At 42.4% G+C, this 15408-nt stretch overlaps 1 protein-coding gene and 1 long non-coding RNA gene across 8 annotated transcripts in view; one reads left to right on the top strand and one right to left on the bottom strand.

Moving 5' to 3' along the window:
• LOC110403224 (protein FAM46C-like) overlaps positions 1 to 5636 on the top strand; it is an 18649-nt gene extending 13013 nt beyond the window's left edge. For all 6 annotated transcript variants that reach the window (XM_021406241.1, XM_021406238.1, XM_021406243.1 and 3 more), the window contains one exon: positions 338 to 5636. In XM_021406241.1, the coding sequence (XP_021261916.1) occupies positions 357 to 1532 (1176 nt within the window). In that variant the 5' untranslated portion in view covers positions 338 to 356 and the 3' untranslated portion in view covers positions 1533 to 5636. The remainder of the gene's footprint in view (positions 1 to 337) is intronic.
• LOC110403225 overlaps positions 1 to 15408 on the bottom strand; it is a 24890-nt gene extending 9482 nt beyond the window's left edge. Inside the window, exons 1-5 of one of the 2 annotated variants that reach the window (XR_002441567.1) lie at positions 13425 to 15408; positions 12171 to 12240; positions 5258 to 5333; positions 3130 to 3237; positions 2509 to 2678 (exon numbers count right to left, since the gene is read on the bottom strand). This is a non-coding gene — a long non-coding RNA (uncharacterized LOC110403225). The other variant, XR_002441568.1, reaches the window with a different exon arrangement.

Here is a 15408-nt window from a genome sequence, read left to right as displayed (position 1 = left end):
TGGGCTTTCATTACAACCAGCAAGTATTTCACATTATTAACCTTTGAGTAGTTTTAAATGAAATCTGTATGGTTTACTGCATTGACTTTGAATCATGGATTATACAATAACACAACGGTTTCTCAGCAGGATTAAAACCTGAACTGCATTAAAATTCAATTAAAAGCCTGTGAGAAGTGCAGTGGTTCACTCAGAAAGTTAATTCGGATTGTGTCTCTGTGTAAAAGGAACTGCTTTGTCACTGCACAGAGGAATTGAGATGTTTTTGTCATTGCAGAATGAAATGCAGGCTCTCTTGTATTCTAACATTTTTCTCTTAATTTCTGTTTCTCCATAGTTAGCCAACCTACATCACAATGACTGAGGACTTAGACCACAGGTTCAGTAGTCTCACTTGGGATCAAATTAAAATCCTGGATCAAGTTTTAGCAGAGGTAATACCCATTCATGGAAGAGGGAATTTTCCAACACTAGAAGTAAAACCGAAGGATATAATTCGTGTGGTTAAGGAGCAGCTCATTGAAAAACAAATCAACATTCGAGATATCCGCCTGAATGGTTCAACAGCTAGCCATATCCTAGTGAAGCAGAATGGAACAAGTTACAAGGACCTAGACATCATTTTTGGAGTGGAACTTCCAAGTGAGCTTGAGTTTCAGGTTGTTAAGGAGGCAGTTCTTAATTGCCTATTGGACTTTTTGCCAAAATGTGTCAATAAGGAAAAAATCACTGCCCAGACTATGAAAGATGCCTACGTGCAGAAAATGGTCAAAGTCTCTACCGATCACGATCGCTGGAGCCTCATCTCGCTGTCAAACAACAGTGGCAAGAATGTGGAGTTAAAGTTTGTTAATTCGCTCAGGCGACAGTTTGAGTTCAGCGTGGACTCATTCCAAATCGTGCTGGACTCCATCTTAAATGTTTACAGAGAAACAGACTGCAAACTGACAGAAGACTCCCACCCCACTATTATTGCAGAGAGTATGTATGGAGACTTCAATGAAGCAATGGACCATTTAAAATACAAACTGATTTCCACGAGGAACCCTGAGGAAATCAGAGGAGGTGGCCTTCTGAAGTACAGCAATCTCTTGGTTCGTGACTTTAAGCCAGCAGATGAGGCTGAAATTAAATCTCTGGAACGTTACATGTGCTCCAGATTCTTCATTGATTTTCCAGATGTTGCTGAGCAGCAAAGGAAAATTGAGTCATATCTGCGCAACCACTTCATCGGGGAAGAAAAAAGCAAGTATGACTACTTGATGACTCTGCGTGGAGTTGTAAATGAGAGCACAGTCTGTCTCATGGGACATGAACGAAGACAAACTCTGAATATGATTACAATTTTGGCTTTAAAAGTTCTCGGAGAACAAAATATTATCCCAAATGCAGCAAATGTAACATGTTATTATCAGCCTGCTCCGTATATCAGTGACAGAAACTTCAGCAATTATTACATTGCTCATGGACAACCAGCTATCATCTACCAGCCATACCCATTTCACATACAAATGCAAAGCGGCATGGTTTAGGAACACAGTAACCTTCTCAGCACTCTCACCCCTCTCATTCCAGTTCTCTCCGTAATAAAGGCCTCATTCAACCAAGTTTTATTATCACTTTTGATTTAAGGACATATTTTTGTGCAAGTTGCCAAAGTTATTTGGTCAATGTCTCAAATACCTTTAAGCAGATCATAAGAAAAATGTCTATCATTATTCATGAAGATGTATTTATATCCCCACTTGTGTTTGGGCTATACTTTTGGATGAAAAGAGAAGGATATAAATTATTCTAATTTTATAAGATGAAATGCACTGAGTTCTAGGTTCTAATAAATTCTTAAACAAAATTTTGAAAGTGTAAAATTAAGCCAAGCAATTACCTCTCAGCAGAAATGCCTAATTCTAGAAATGCTAGCATTCTGGGCAATTTACACTAGAGCATCCACCAGTTATACCCATGCAGCCTCCAACACCATTTATTAGCAGCATCTTCTGAAAATGCACAACGAGGGACTGTTTCTGGGTGCTCTGAGTGCCCTCTGTAAGCTCTGTCTGGTCATTCCCATCAGAGACGCGAGGTCCCTCCTACACTGGAGTCCTCCTCAGTAGGGGTTGGGATAAAATATCCCTACCACAAGCAGAATCAGACTTTTTGGGCATCCAAAATTTCTGCTGATTTGAGTGAGAGATTTGGCTGCTTAAGTGTTGAACCCCAGGTTCTGACTAACAGGTAATAAAAGAGATACAACTATTCTGATTAGATTAGCCCTGAACAACAAGCTAATAGAATGAGAAAGATGGTGAAAATTGAGCACACAGGGCTTGCTTTCTATTGCTAATTTGTTATTGATCAGAGATGCTTCAATGCATAATAAACGGAGTCAGGGGAAAAGAAAAAAACAGCCCAGGACTGTGTTGTTTTCAGGTGAATTAAAACAAATCCTTGGTAGTAGTGTCTGAAAAAATGTTTTCTAATAGCAATGTCATATGTCAGCTTCCTTACCTGCACTCATACACCAGTAGCAAATGAAGATTTCTCTTATGTTCAGGAAGTGTTGCAAATTTCCATGTGTGTTTACCAAAGATAAGTTTTAAACATGTCACATAAGTGCCTCCCTGTGCCAGTTGCTCCGTGAAAGTTAGAATGCTGCCTGCAGTTGTGCCAGAGAGCTCCTGAATGACAGAAAGGGAATGAAAAGTGTGCACCCTTTGCACCACTGACCTCAGTACAAGCAGGTTTGGAACAGAGGGTGCTGAGGTTGGTCTCTCTGAAACACCACCAGTTTAGCTGAATGGGGTGCAGCAAGAAACAGTGATGGAAAGGGGAACGAAGGGACATGGTTGTAAAATCAAAGCAGTCAACTGGAAATGCAAGCAACAGAGTTTTGTACGTCTGATGCTTAACATGTCACTATGTCACACTGGCGTTCATTACTGGTTCATTTTGTGTCCTCCTCATTTTTAAAAGCATTGAGTACATTTTATCTATTTACAACAAGTGTCAGGTCTTAGAAATTTTTGCTACTTGGAAAAGAGCATCTGATTTATTTTACACAGAAATATGCTACGTACCAATATTTTAAAGCATTTACAAGATGTCTAAGGTCTATGAAGTTCTACTTACCAGTGAAATGTAGCTTTCTTTTTTTTCCCCATCATATGCCCGTACAGTAGAACAAAGAGCTGTTTAAAGACAACTTCACTGACCATCATCACTAAAGTTCATCCTTTTCTGTAAAATACAGTGCAAAAAATATAGTGCAGAATAACATGAGAAATAGTGCAGAACAATAAATTAGAAGTGCAACGTTAAGAGAGTATACTGATCTACTTGGAAGTTGATTCATTTGGTGACATTTTTCTTGAATTATTTTACTACTGTTTTCCCTGATTACTCAAGTAAGTCCAATTCCATGTCTAAAAGCTCATTTTATTTCACTTCTACAAGTGCATTTTCAATTGGTTAAACTATATTTCATAAAATAGGCAATTCTAATTGCTACATTATCAGATATGATAATGCTATGAAGAGATTCCCTGTCAGAAGCAAAACAGAGTGAAACACGGTGCATTTTTTTTAACTGAGTTGTTTATTTCACAGAGTGTACCTTTAAATTCAGTTTGATATTTTCCAAAATAAATAGCACTGTGAATTTTTGTAAGAGCTTTATTTAGATTGTGCCCCTCTTTTGCTTGTGCTTGCTCAGCACATGCTCTCTGCAGGGCTGGGAGCTGCAAGCTGGGCTGTGCACGGCTGGGAGGCCCAGACAGACCTGCAGGAGTCAGGCATCCTAGCGCCCTCATTGGCTCTTGCACTCCCTGAGTTTGCTTGACTTAGCCCAGCTCCATTGACCTGTGACCACAATCTAACGTTGCTACAGCAACTTAATACTCCTCCACTCCTGGTTCTCTCACTTCCTGGGAGGAGAAATGGGTTGCATGCCTCAAGAACCAGAAAGCAGGTCAACTAAGAAAGGGAGTTCTCAGTATACTGCGAATATGCAGTGATCCACTACCTAGAGAAATATCTCAGTAAGTTGTGTTTGTTGGTGGTGGGTTTTCGTTTTCTTTTAAACCAAGTAGAAATGTGTATCACCCTGCACGAAGGACTGCAATTCTGTTTTGAATCACACATGCAAATGATGAACTCTGGATTTGTATGAACCAGCCTGTCCACTTGTACAGCAGCTGCTCATTTAAATATATATTTCACTGTCTTACATCTCTGTTTATAGATCCAGGTTAGATAAGTTAGGACTCAGCCAAAGTCCACTAGAGCTAGTGGGGAGGATCTGCCTAACTCCAATGGACTTTTGGTGAGACCCCAGAAAGTGCAAAGGATTTCTGTGAGTACCTAAAGGTACAAAGACATCAATATGCAAAAATGTCTCAGGTATAAATAAACCCTTTAACTTTATTGAAAAGGTCTTGTATTTCTTACCTAGACGTAGTTCCATTCTGAAGCTTCAGCAAGGTTGGTATATGTATTTTATATATATTTATATGCATATAAATATATATAAAATCTCACATGTCTACACATACACAGGTCAATAACAAAATCTGATGTTGTCTTTTAAGTATTTCCTTCCAAATGTTGAAGGAGATCTGGCAGCAGAATTTGAACTGGAGATGGTTTTTAAGGTAGTACTGATTCTGTAAAATAATACTAGAACAGAGATGATGTTGTATAGACTGCTGCTTGCAAAACACTGATAACATATATAAAATGTAATTCTTTAACCTCTACTCCAGCTGTTACCTATTTCACTATGTGCAAATATAAATCTACAAGGAATTGAGAGGGTTTTCTCAGCACCAGTATCCTAAGCTTCACATTTGCAATATACTATGTTGTTATGATCTGTTCAATTATTACAATACCTGGAAATTGTAATGCTGATTTTATTTAATCACAAAACTTCTCAAGGTTTACAGCTTACAGTAATCTAATGTTGTCAGGACGTAAGTGTTAAAGTTTTAAGTGCTTTCCTAAAAAAAGTCATTTGAATTTTGTGTTATATTGTAAAAGTTCCATTTGAAGCATATATTTTATGGTAGTTCCTTTAACATGTAATTTGTGAGCTTTATACTCCACATATTACAGAAGTTTTTGTGATGGATACAAGAAATGTAAAACTGTCCTTGGTCAAGCTGTTATATTGTCTGTTGTGTTACACTGATCCTGTAAAATAATGGATCTGATTTACCACTGTGCCACTTGGATTTTTTAGCTATGTAATTTGACTTACGTTAGAGGAGTTACATCAGCATAAACTTGGATCTGGAGTTACACGGGGGTGCATTCAACATGATGTTTAGAAATATCTGGAGGAAGAACAGCGCTGAGTTTAGACAAGTCGGAATAACTGGGATTCTTACCGATCAGTTTTTGTTTGATATATTTTCCTTTGATCTAAAGAAATGGGAGAGTATACAGAAACAAAGCTGTTACATGTGAAAGAAGAGGTATTTCACATAATGTGCCATCTGAAGTTGTTGAAAAAAAACAAACACTGTAATGCTAAAAATGTGTACTAATCACACAGATCTGTAGGTCATTAGTCCACAGTGTTGACTAGTGCCTTTGGGTATTTGGGAAGCAACCATTAAAAGAACTTTCTTGTTAAATGAATGGTTTGTCTGTAATATGCTCGCTGTTCTGCCCGGATGTCCATTCAAAGATGCCGACTTCTCGCCAGGGATGTTGGGCAGCCAGACTGGAGGGCTGTAACTTTAAGTGGGAGAGGTTTGGTTATGGTTTGTTGGGTCAATGTGCTGCAGACTCAGAGCTAGCACCAATCCCGCTGTCAGATGGGTAAGGCTACAGTCAGATGCTCATAAACATCTGTGATACATCTTGATGCCTCTACACTAGTTTGTCAAACAGGCTTGTGTCAAATACTCACATTTTAAGTGCCTAGTTATATATTTATGTAATAAAGACATGACTACTGGGTAAATAAAATGAATACTTAACTTGACAAATTATTTGGCTCTACATGTGCATAAGAATACTTTTTACTTACTCTGAATGCACATCCACATCAATCTGAACACATCTATCCAGGCTGAAGGACTGCTACCGAGCATGAGCACTGACCCGTGCTGGCAACATTGGGAAATGTTCACAGAAAATCCTACAAATTCTGGGTTTTCAGGAGGGCAACATCTTGGGCTGGGTTCTGGGCTACTGGTTATTAATTTCTAACTTTTTTTTTTTTAGAAAGGATCAAATAATACTGTTCTTTCTTCTTGGGTTAGACCCTACAGAGTCTCCCAGTGCCTTACAGCAGAGGGGAACAAGCATGCCGGAGGTTTCAGCCCTGTGTGGGAGGTCAGAGATTGCAGACTTGGGTATTTATTGCATTTTATCTCCTCATAGTGCTGGCCATGCAGTACCAAGAGATGCTGCTTGGGTTCACATACAGTAAAGATGAGGCCATTTGGTGGAAGCAGGGAGCAGAAGCAGCCAGGATTGGTGGCTTTTGTTCCTTTCTCCCCAGGCTGTTCAAAACACGCTGTCCTTTTTCACAGGGGAATGGAAAAACTTTTGTAGAAGTCTCCACCTCCCCACTTTTCAACCAGAAATAGCCATTTAATCATAACTTAATTTCCTAACCATTTCTTTTCTTTTATGCAGCCGGATTTTTAATGGTCTGTCTCTTAATAAAAAGGTAAGTGGGAAATGGGAAGACAGCCTACACAGGGGATACTCTTTTCCTCAGATATTCGCCACACAATTTCCTGAGGAGTTCAAAATCTAAAGCAATGGACAAAGGTAATGGAGGGCTGATTTATTTTCTAATCTTTGCCTCCCCGTTTTTCCTACTCTGTCAGTCTCCATCATTAAATCCTATTTCATAAGCAAGTGATTTTCTTACCAGCTGCTTCCATATTCAACTCTATTTCATCTTGTGCCATTGCAGAACCTGTGTTTCTGAAATCACAATTAGTTACCATGGAAAGCAATTCAATAGCATAATAAATACACTCAGAGGCCGCTGACTCAGCTATGCATTACAAAATAATAGTATACGTCCTTTAGAGAACTGGATCCAGATCATATGCATATATGTTTCTGGGCAAGTATAACCTTATTGGTATACATATAAATGTAATTTCGTGCTCTATTTTCCTTGTATGCTGGTTGCACATGAATATGAACAGAAGAGCAAACCCAGCAGAGATGCAGCCCTGGTTCCTTGCAAACCTTGCCTTCCACCGTGAGTCCTTTTCCCCATCCTGTGCTGCATTCCCCTGAAGATATTCTCACCCTGAGCCTCCAGGCTCTGCTGGCAGCTGCCTCCGTGCCCATCAGTTCTTCCCCAGTGTTTTACCACTTCCTGACATTTTCCAGACAATAGGCTGCAGCTGCAGCTTGCAGTGTAGCCTGAAGGATAAAAATTGATGCAGAAGTATCTCTCTTCTTATTGTATTGCCTGCTTATCCCCAGCAGTTCTCAGGTAATGAGATTTTCCAATGAAGGGTCTGGATTCATTACCTGCCTCAAACAGTTCATGTACTCCCATCAGGTTGGAACAAAGAGCACTGAACTCCTTCTGTTAAAGCACCAACAACTTCTTCACTTCTTTAGAAGTCAATTAAACTGTAAGTTATAGCCCAAACTCTCAGTCATGTTTTCAACCAAAAGAGGCACAAAAATACCCATTAGAAACCGTGTTGTACAATTCAATAGCGTGCAACAAATAGAGCCGATGTGGTGCTCGCCTCTAAATTACTCATTGATTATCCCTTTCATTAAATAACATATTCAGTCAATGAATTGCTCAACCCTTATAGGAAACAAGCTCACCAGGTGCACTTCCAGCCAGTGCATGCCTGTAGGCAGGGACATTGGGGTGCAGCAGATGCGACCTCCTGACCCCACATGGGAACAGCTCCTCATCCTTCCCTAGTCCTCACAAGAAAAGGGATCACAGAACAAAATCCCACAGGATTTGTGGGACAAGCAAGTTTTTGGCAAGTCTGTCTCCCCGTGCAGTTAATATGGTATTAAGCCAGACTATAAAGCAGCGCTATAACATTTTTTGGTTTTTAGTTTGTCATGAAATTTGAAGATGTTTTGTTCTTCAGCTTTTTAAACCAAGTGTTCTGTCTTGAGTAAAACCTGCTTTTAACACCTTTAGATTGAAAATTGTTTTATCTTGTGTTTTGGCTGCTTCTCACCTGTTTTGCTTCTGGCATTTGTTTTCTCTCATGCTTTTCCTGCTCCTCTAAATCCCATTTTGTGCTGGTATGTCATTGCACTGCTGCAGTGACAGTACAATGGGGAACCCCACCACACACAGTGCAATTCAACGTTTGGGAAATTTAAGAAGCTTGCCACTCTCTCTTACGAGTGATAAATAGCAGAATGCAAGTTCTGAGGGCTTTCATGGTGATTTGGATCTGCATAGTCATGCATTAGTAAATATGTGCTTGTGATGAACAACAGAAGGGTAACAGCTTATTTATAGAGCGAGGATGAAGAATGAGATGTCCCTTTGGAGCTTCCTACCTTCTCCTAAACGAGAAGGGGATGTAGGTGCTCCATGAACCTGAAAATGAATGACCCCCCACTGATGAAGGTAGCAGAGCAGCTGAACCGAAGCAAGCCCTCTGCTTTGGCAGAGAACAAAAATAAATGCAATTGCAAATGACAACTTTTTCAAAACACAGCAAAATCAGTGGGTGTGAGTGCTGTTTGCTGCTGGATAGGTTCCTTCCCAATGCCACATGGGTGTAAAACACAGATATCCTCCAGAGCAATACGTCAGAAATCAGCATCACCAATCCATGACAAACGTTGATCCCTCCGTGATTTGGGATGAGCACAACACCATGGTGAACACATGGCAGGGCTGCACGGAGCTGGGAAGCCACAACCACATCCCCAGCAGTGAACCAAGGGTCTATGGTGCCCCACGCCACTGGCCCCAGGGCTGGGGACCTTCCCAAGGTGTGCTACAGGCAGGAGGGTGACAATACCCACCAACGCACATGATGCTGCTCCTGTTTGGCTGCAGGAGAGGAATCCACGGCAAATGGATTTGGTAAATCAATTGGGCAAATCAATGGTGTTCAATACGAAATCTCCTAGTCAGCTCTGGAGATGAGAACTAAGGTCTGGGTTCCTACCTATGGAGAAAAAGGGCTGCTGACCAAGCCCCTGGCACATTTACATGTCACATATCTGTAGGAAGCCAAGGACAAAGGACCCCAGCCTGGTCCCAAACTTGCTTTTCTCCATAATTGGATGGGCCCTCTCCAGACCTGTGCTCCGAGTGCCATCCCCACGCAGCACAAGCAGCTCTGAACACCCCTCACACCTTGTACTGATCAGGTTTCCTTAAGCACAGAGCTACTGGCACATCCAGCTGACCAGGGTGAGACTCAGCAGTCTCACTGTTACCAATGCAGGATGGAAACTTTTGACATTTACACCTTCCGCCCACTGACCATGAACGAACCCCTCTGCCCCGCGCCCCTGGCTCTATGGCAACACCGCTGGACATCATTACTTATGGCTCTTCAGTCACCCTGGAAACAAAGTAGATGCTACCAGACATGACTTTTAACACAGCTAATTATGCCATTAGTGTCAGTGCCACTTAACAACTGGCATATATATAACTTCCCATGTCTGACACTGGCAGCATCACCATGGGGATGACCCCACTGTGTGCCATACTAGGGATGCACACAGGGTGCTCTGAAGAACTGGGGGCTGGACATGTCCCTGCTGCTTGTCCGGGGGCACATCTGTTGGGTGACCCACAGAGAGGGCTTACCCCAGCTGCTAGCTGCCTCAATAGCAACATATTTCCATGAGCTGAGCCCCTTTCTTTTAGTGTGCTTCACCTCTTCGTGTGGCCCTCAAGTGCACTCTGGAGTCATCTTTACTAGAATTAGATTTATGCATGAAATATATTTTTTCTGCAAGTTGCTACAAATTCAGCGAAATGATGAATAGGAAGTTTGGGGTAAAAGTGGTGGGATTTTTTTTTTTTTTTTTTTAAGTCTCCCTGCTAAATCCTCCATTTGCTAGAAAAATATTGTTCAGGGGACAAGAGATGACTCATGAATTCAGTTTGATTTTGTAAACGCTCTACCCAAAACATTTCCATCAGCACTTGGTGTAGTATGTCAGCCTCTCCTTTCCAGAAATTCTCACAACTCAAAACTTGCTGAAACAAAAGTAGTGACTGAATGGTGGGGGAAAAGAAACCAAGAGTGAAGCACGAGCCATGGAGAGGCCCTGTCCTCCCAGCCATCACCAGCATGGTGTGGGAAGTCTCATAGGCATGAACAAGCAGAGCCATTACCACTTCATTCCACTCCATGCCCTTTGCTTACATGGGAAGAGATCAGGGCTCTGAAATCACAGCAACAGTTGTGTCTTTATTCTTCTGGGCTCATAATAATGACTCTTATTCCCTCTTCAAGTCTACATATCCAGGACCAAACCATTGCTGGTGGGGTGTCATTAAGTTTAATGCATCATAACCAAGAAGCTTGCCTTTGGCTTCCTCCATAAGATAGAAACAACTCTGTAATGAGCTAATAAGTGAACCTTGTAAGGAAAAAAGAAGTTAAATCCCTGTCCAGAGGCTGTGTCAGCTCTGCAGACCTATCACGGCATTTTGCTGCAGGAGCAGCTTTTACAGTTACTAGGTCAGCTTGGAGTTGGTAGATGAGTTGGCGATCCCAGGAGAGCTCTACAAGGCCACAAAAAATATATTTCAGGAGCCACCCAGTTTGACACTACACTGTTTTCCCTTGATTTCCCTTGCCTGAGGAAGGCTGATCTCTTCACTAGCAGATGATAGACTACATGCCCAGTTCAGCTGGGGGCTGCCCTGGTACAATGGCACAGCTTTAAGGGGAATATGTAAACCAGGGAGGAGATAAGATGCGCTCAAAACACTAAAGATAAATCCAAGTGCCCGGCGGATTTTTTTTTTTTTGAGGAAAACAAATGGTGCAATTTTGGAGCAACAGTAAGGAATCAGTCCCCTGGGGTTTAGAGTTTCAGCTGCATGGTTTAGATGCAACGGCATTTTTTACGCTTTTGGTGGTGCTCATGGTTATTCCCATCCATCAGCCACCATGGATGCACACATCCACCTCCGCCTCCCACATCACAGCCCCTGAAGTGCTCAGGATTCCTTAGCAGCTCTGTGCTGCAGCTGTTTCTTGGTCTAAAGAAAATGCATACACAATCCAGTTGACTATGTTTTTCCTCGTAGGAAAGTCAAAACTATTCAAACACACCACTAAAAAGAAGCAGGACATACCTACATCAGTCCCATCTGCTTCTACCCCAACTAAAACAGCAGCAAGAGAGGAGGTCTGGCACCACTACCCCACTCAGCATTGTGGTTTTGGGGGCTCTTTCTCCAGCTGCCCATCAGGAAACCTTGGGGGAAGGATGGGCTGAAGGTCTTAAACACACTGCCAGGATCTGGTTGTTGCTGTAACCCAGAGACCTTGCAGAAGCAGCTCCCATGCCCACCACCATCCCCTGGGCAGACCCTGCCCCACGTGTCAATTACCTTGAAATTGAATCCAGATGAAAAGCACCTGCTCATAGATATGCACAAATCCACCCACATCCTGCTTGCATCATCACTCATGTACTTTGGTGGGAAAGAACACGGATAAACAACTGACTCACAAGGTCTTATTTCTCAAATTTCATGCAGTTTGGGAGCTTTCCTTGTATTTTACATTAAAATGCTTGTTCCCTTTATAACCTTCATTACACATTAGGAAGAATAATGCACGCAGACCCAAATAGCTCTTGAACTTATAAATATGTAGCAATTGATGTATTTTATTTTACAATTATTGTGATAAACAAATGAGATACTTTAATAATGCTCAAATGTGCTCTGTAAGTAATGCCTTTCATTGTCCTTTAATCGTATGTATTTGGTAAATGAGTTTTAAAGCAGAATTAGTATTCATCAGGCACTGTCTGCCATATATTTTATTAATTCTTCAGGAAACATAACAGTTTCCTCTAGCCACAACATAGAGGAGGGGCAGCCTTTTATTACAGGTATAGGTTACTGTTTCTTTGCAGATGAAGTCCGGTTGGGAAGGAACTAGTTATGTTTAGTTAATGGATGTGCAAGGAACATACGTGGATGCACCTACCAATTTCCTCATTATTTTCAGGCTGGAGTCATTCCAGAGGCAAGAATCAAGCTCTCTGATGTAAGGGAATCTAAATAAAAAAAATATATATCAATGAAGCACCACTAATTTGACAGAAGAGTTAAGTCTGCATCAGAGCATGAGCTCCACAACCCTATACATGGCTGTATCACTAAGGGCAGCACACAGGTTCAAAAGCAAAAGGGAGAGTGATGCCTGCTGGTGCCTGCAGGACACCTGCCAACACACACTGCAATTTCCACACCCAGCACAGCAGCTGTCACCCAGGGATGGCCATTGACCCAGGTGGGGTGAACATTGGCCATGGCTCAGCTGGGCTCTGCCTGCAGGTGCAGCAGAACTCCCTTCCAGCTGCCACTGGAGTCCTGGGCATGGGAAGAGGCCCAAGCACTAAAAGCCACACTTCGTTTTAGGTACAATTCCTGTATTTGCCACATACTCTGTGAGAACATCATTAGGGAGAAGTTGCCTCATTCTGAATGGATTTCAGACAAAGCAGTGCCTGGATAAGCAACAATGACAGAGGGAATGTGCTTCTATGAAGAAACTCAAAGCTAACCAAGAAAGTGATAAAAATAAGTAAAATGGAAACTGTAATATTCTGAGCTTCTTGCATTCACCTTCCTGTACAACCTATAGGGCTGTTACAGCAAGTAGTGAATGCACAGAATTTAGTTTCAAGCTCAAGAGGCAGCACTTAGAATTACAGCACGTTACGTGAGAATATTTTTAGCTGTGAGATTAAGTCTGGCAATAAGACAGCATGATAAAACCCAGAATTTAACATACACTCAGGTATGGCTCTAAATTGCAGTAGAAACAGAAAAAGCCATGATCATTTAACAAGTAGGATATACTTAGTATGGAAGAAAACAGGTCAAGCAGCTGATAGCCCTATAACCATGAAACATTCAGATGGCAGCAGAGCAGCCTGTTGTGCTTATTGCCCAGGAGCCTGGGCTAAATAAATGAAGATGGCCTTTCCATGCTCACCACCCGGGATTCAGGAGACACTGGGGGTACCCAGTCACTGAGTACAGACACTTTGAGAAAACCCATGAGCATGCACAGAACACAAAAAGCATGTAACCTCTTGCTTCTAGACTCAAGAGGAAGAAACAACACTTTTTTTCCCTTTCTAAAATCAGAGCAACAAAGAACGCAGTCACTTTGTGCTTGCTGAAAGGCATATAAAGTTACAGACAGGTAACATAAGCTGATATCCATACTCACCACAGTTTCTTGAGATGAGAACAAAGCAAGAACAAGCGAACTCCCCAGGAAGGAGCAGGCCTGCTTGCTTTCTGCAGACAGTTGACTTTTCTTCCTGCTAACCTCACTTCTACATTTCCCAGTATAAAATTAAGCATACATCACTTGGTGCAATGCTTGCATAGTCACTGTACAGCCAGTTTACATTCACACTGCTATTGTTGCACAGAAACCAGATAAGAACATCCCACATGGTATTCTGGGAGCAATGTCCAGGCCCACTCCTGCTCCTCAGAACTCCCTTTTGTGCCACTCACAGACCTTACAGCCATCACACTCATGCCACCTTTGAAACATAAAAACTAAGGGAACGCTTTCCTATGCATTACTGAAGCACTGCTCATAAGCTAGAACAGCCAATTCCAGACTCCTTCCATACTCTATAGACCATAGCACTGCTCAGCCTCTCCTTTTATTCAGCCCAGGACACCTGGTAGCAGTTTCTGGCAGAACACAATCAACTTTTAATTAGCAGCCAGCTCATTTGTCACCTGTTTCCACTGAGCAACAGTGGTGCTCAGTGCCTGCCCAGCATCTCCTCCTGGCCTGGCCCTTTGCTGGCAGGGCCTCTGCTCCGCGCTGCCCACTCACCCTATTAGCTCTGCTTCTCTGCTGAGCTGAGTGCACAGGTGCAGAGCAGGTTGGGGCAGGAAGGAAGGAAGGATAATATTTTAAGTGAAGCCATTTGGTAATCAGGGTGGAAACTCACTGAGGAGAGGGGAGCTGTGTGTGAGGGACAGTGCTTTCACAGGTGCTGCCTGGAGAATACACAGGTAATAACAGGGTGTGGAGAGAGCATGCAAAATGAGGAATAAGACACTATGCTTAGAGGAATGCCATGGAGAGCTTCCTTAGTGGATAGCTCTGGGCTACAAAACGCATCCTGACAGGTATTGATTCAGCAGAAAGTCTATAATACTTAATAACACCACTTTGTCATTTTATATTCAATTATTTCCGCTCGGTGTCCTTGGGATTTCCCAGCTGAGCATCACGAAGTGTGCTAAGAGCAACCTCTGCTCAAAGAAAAAAAGAGCTGCAGCTGATGCTGGAACAACTGCTTGAATGCTTTGCTTAGGCCGGGCAAGAACTCAGCGAAAGCTCCTGCTCTGAGATTCCTCCTGCTCCAGAGATTCTCCCAAATGCATCTGCTCCAGCATCTGCTCCAGCAAAACAATGCACCTTCCAGCTCCATGCTCCTGAGGAGCATTTCTCCTCAGACAGGTGCTCTACAAAGGGAAGGAGAAGGACCAGGTACAGAGAATGCAGAGATCAGGGGAAACACATGCACATTGCAGCGTTTGCTTTGTGCCACCTCTCAAAGAGAAATATCATTGAAGATATCAGCATCCAAGTATCTGGAACACTAATGTTTGCAGGAAACAGATGACCTCTCCCTTCTCCTTGTCATCCAACATTTGGTCATTGCTCGCAAAGATTAAAACAGCACTATGCCATGCAAATAAAGTGAACTATTCACGTTAGTTTATCTACTTACTTTCCCTTAAATACTGCAATTATCATTTCCATTGCACAATCACTCCTCAGGCTTCAGACTCATTACTAACACGCAGGAGAACAGAAGCCCTTTTAACGAGCCGTGAATATCCATTAGCTTTGGGCCAAAATGCGTTGCAAGCTCTTCCTCTGCACTTTGCCATTCCCAGTGCTGCGCTGACTTCAGGGCATGTCAACCCGATCCTTGTCCCGGAGGCAGAAGGAGTCCAGGGCCATAACTGTTTACAATCACAAAACCATTAAGGTTGGAAAAGATCCCTACAATCATCCATCCCCACCATGTCCAATAACCACGTCCTTCAGAGCCACGTTTCCATGTTCCCTGAACACCTCCAGGGACAGTGACTCCACCCCCTCCCTGGGCAGCCTGTTCCAGTGCTTCACCGCTCTTTCAGAGAATTAATTTTTCCTAATTTCCAACTTGAAC

This window comes from Numida meleagris, chromosome 8 (assembly GCF_002078875.1).
Source record: "Numida meleagris isolate 19003 breed g44 Domestic line chromosome 8, NumMel1.0, whole genome shotgun sequence".
Classification (NCBI taxonomy): Eukaryota; Metazoa; Chordata; class Aves; order Galliformes; family Numididae; genus Numida; species Numida meleagris.
Note: the sequence above shows the minus strand (reverse complement) of the source record. Positions and strands in the feature narration are given on the sequence as shown.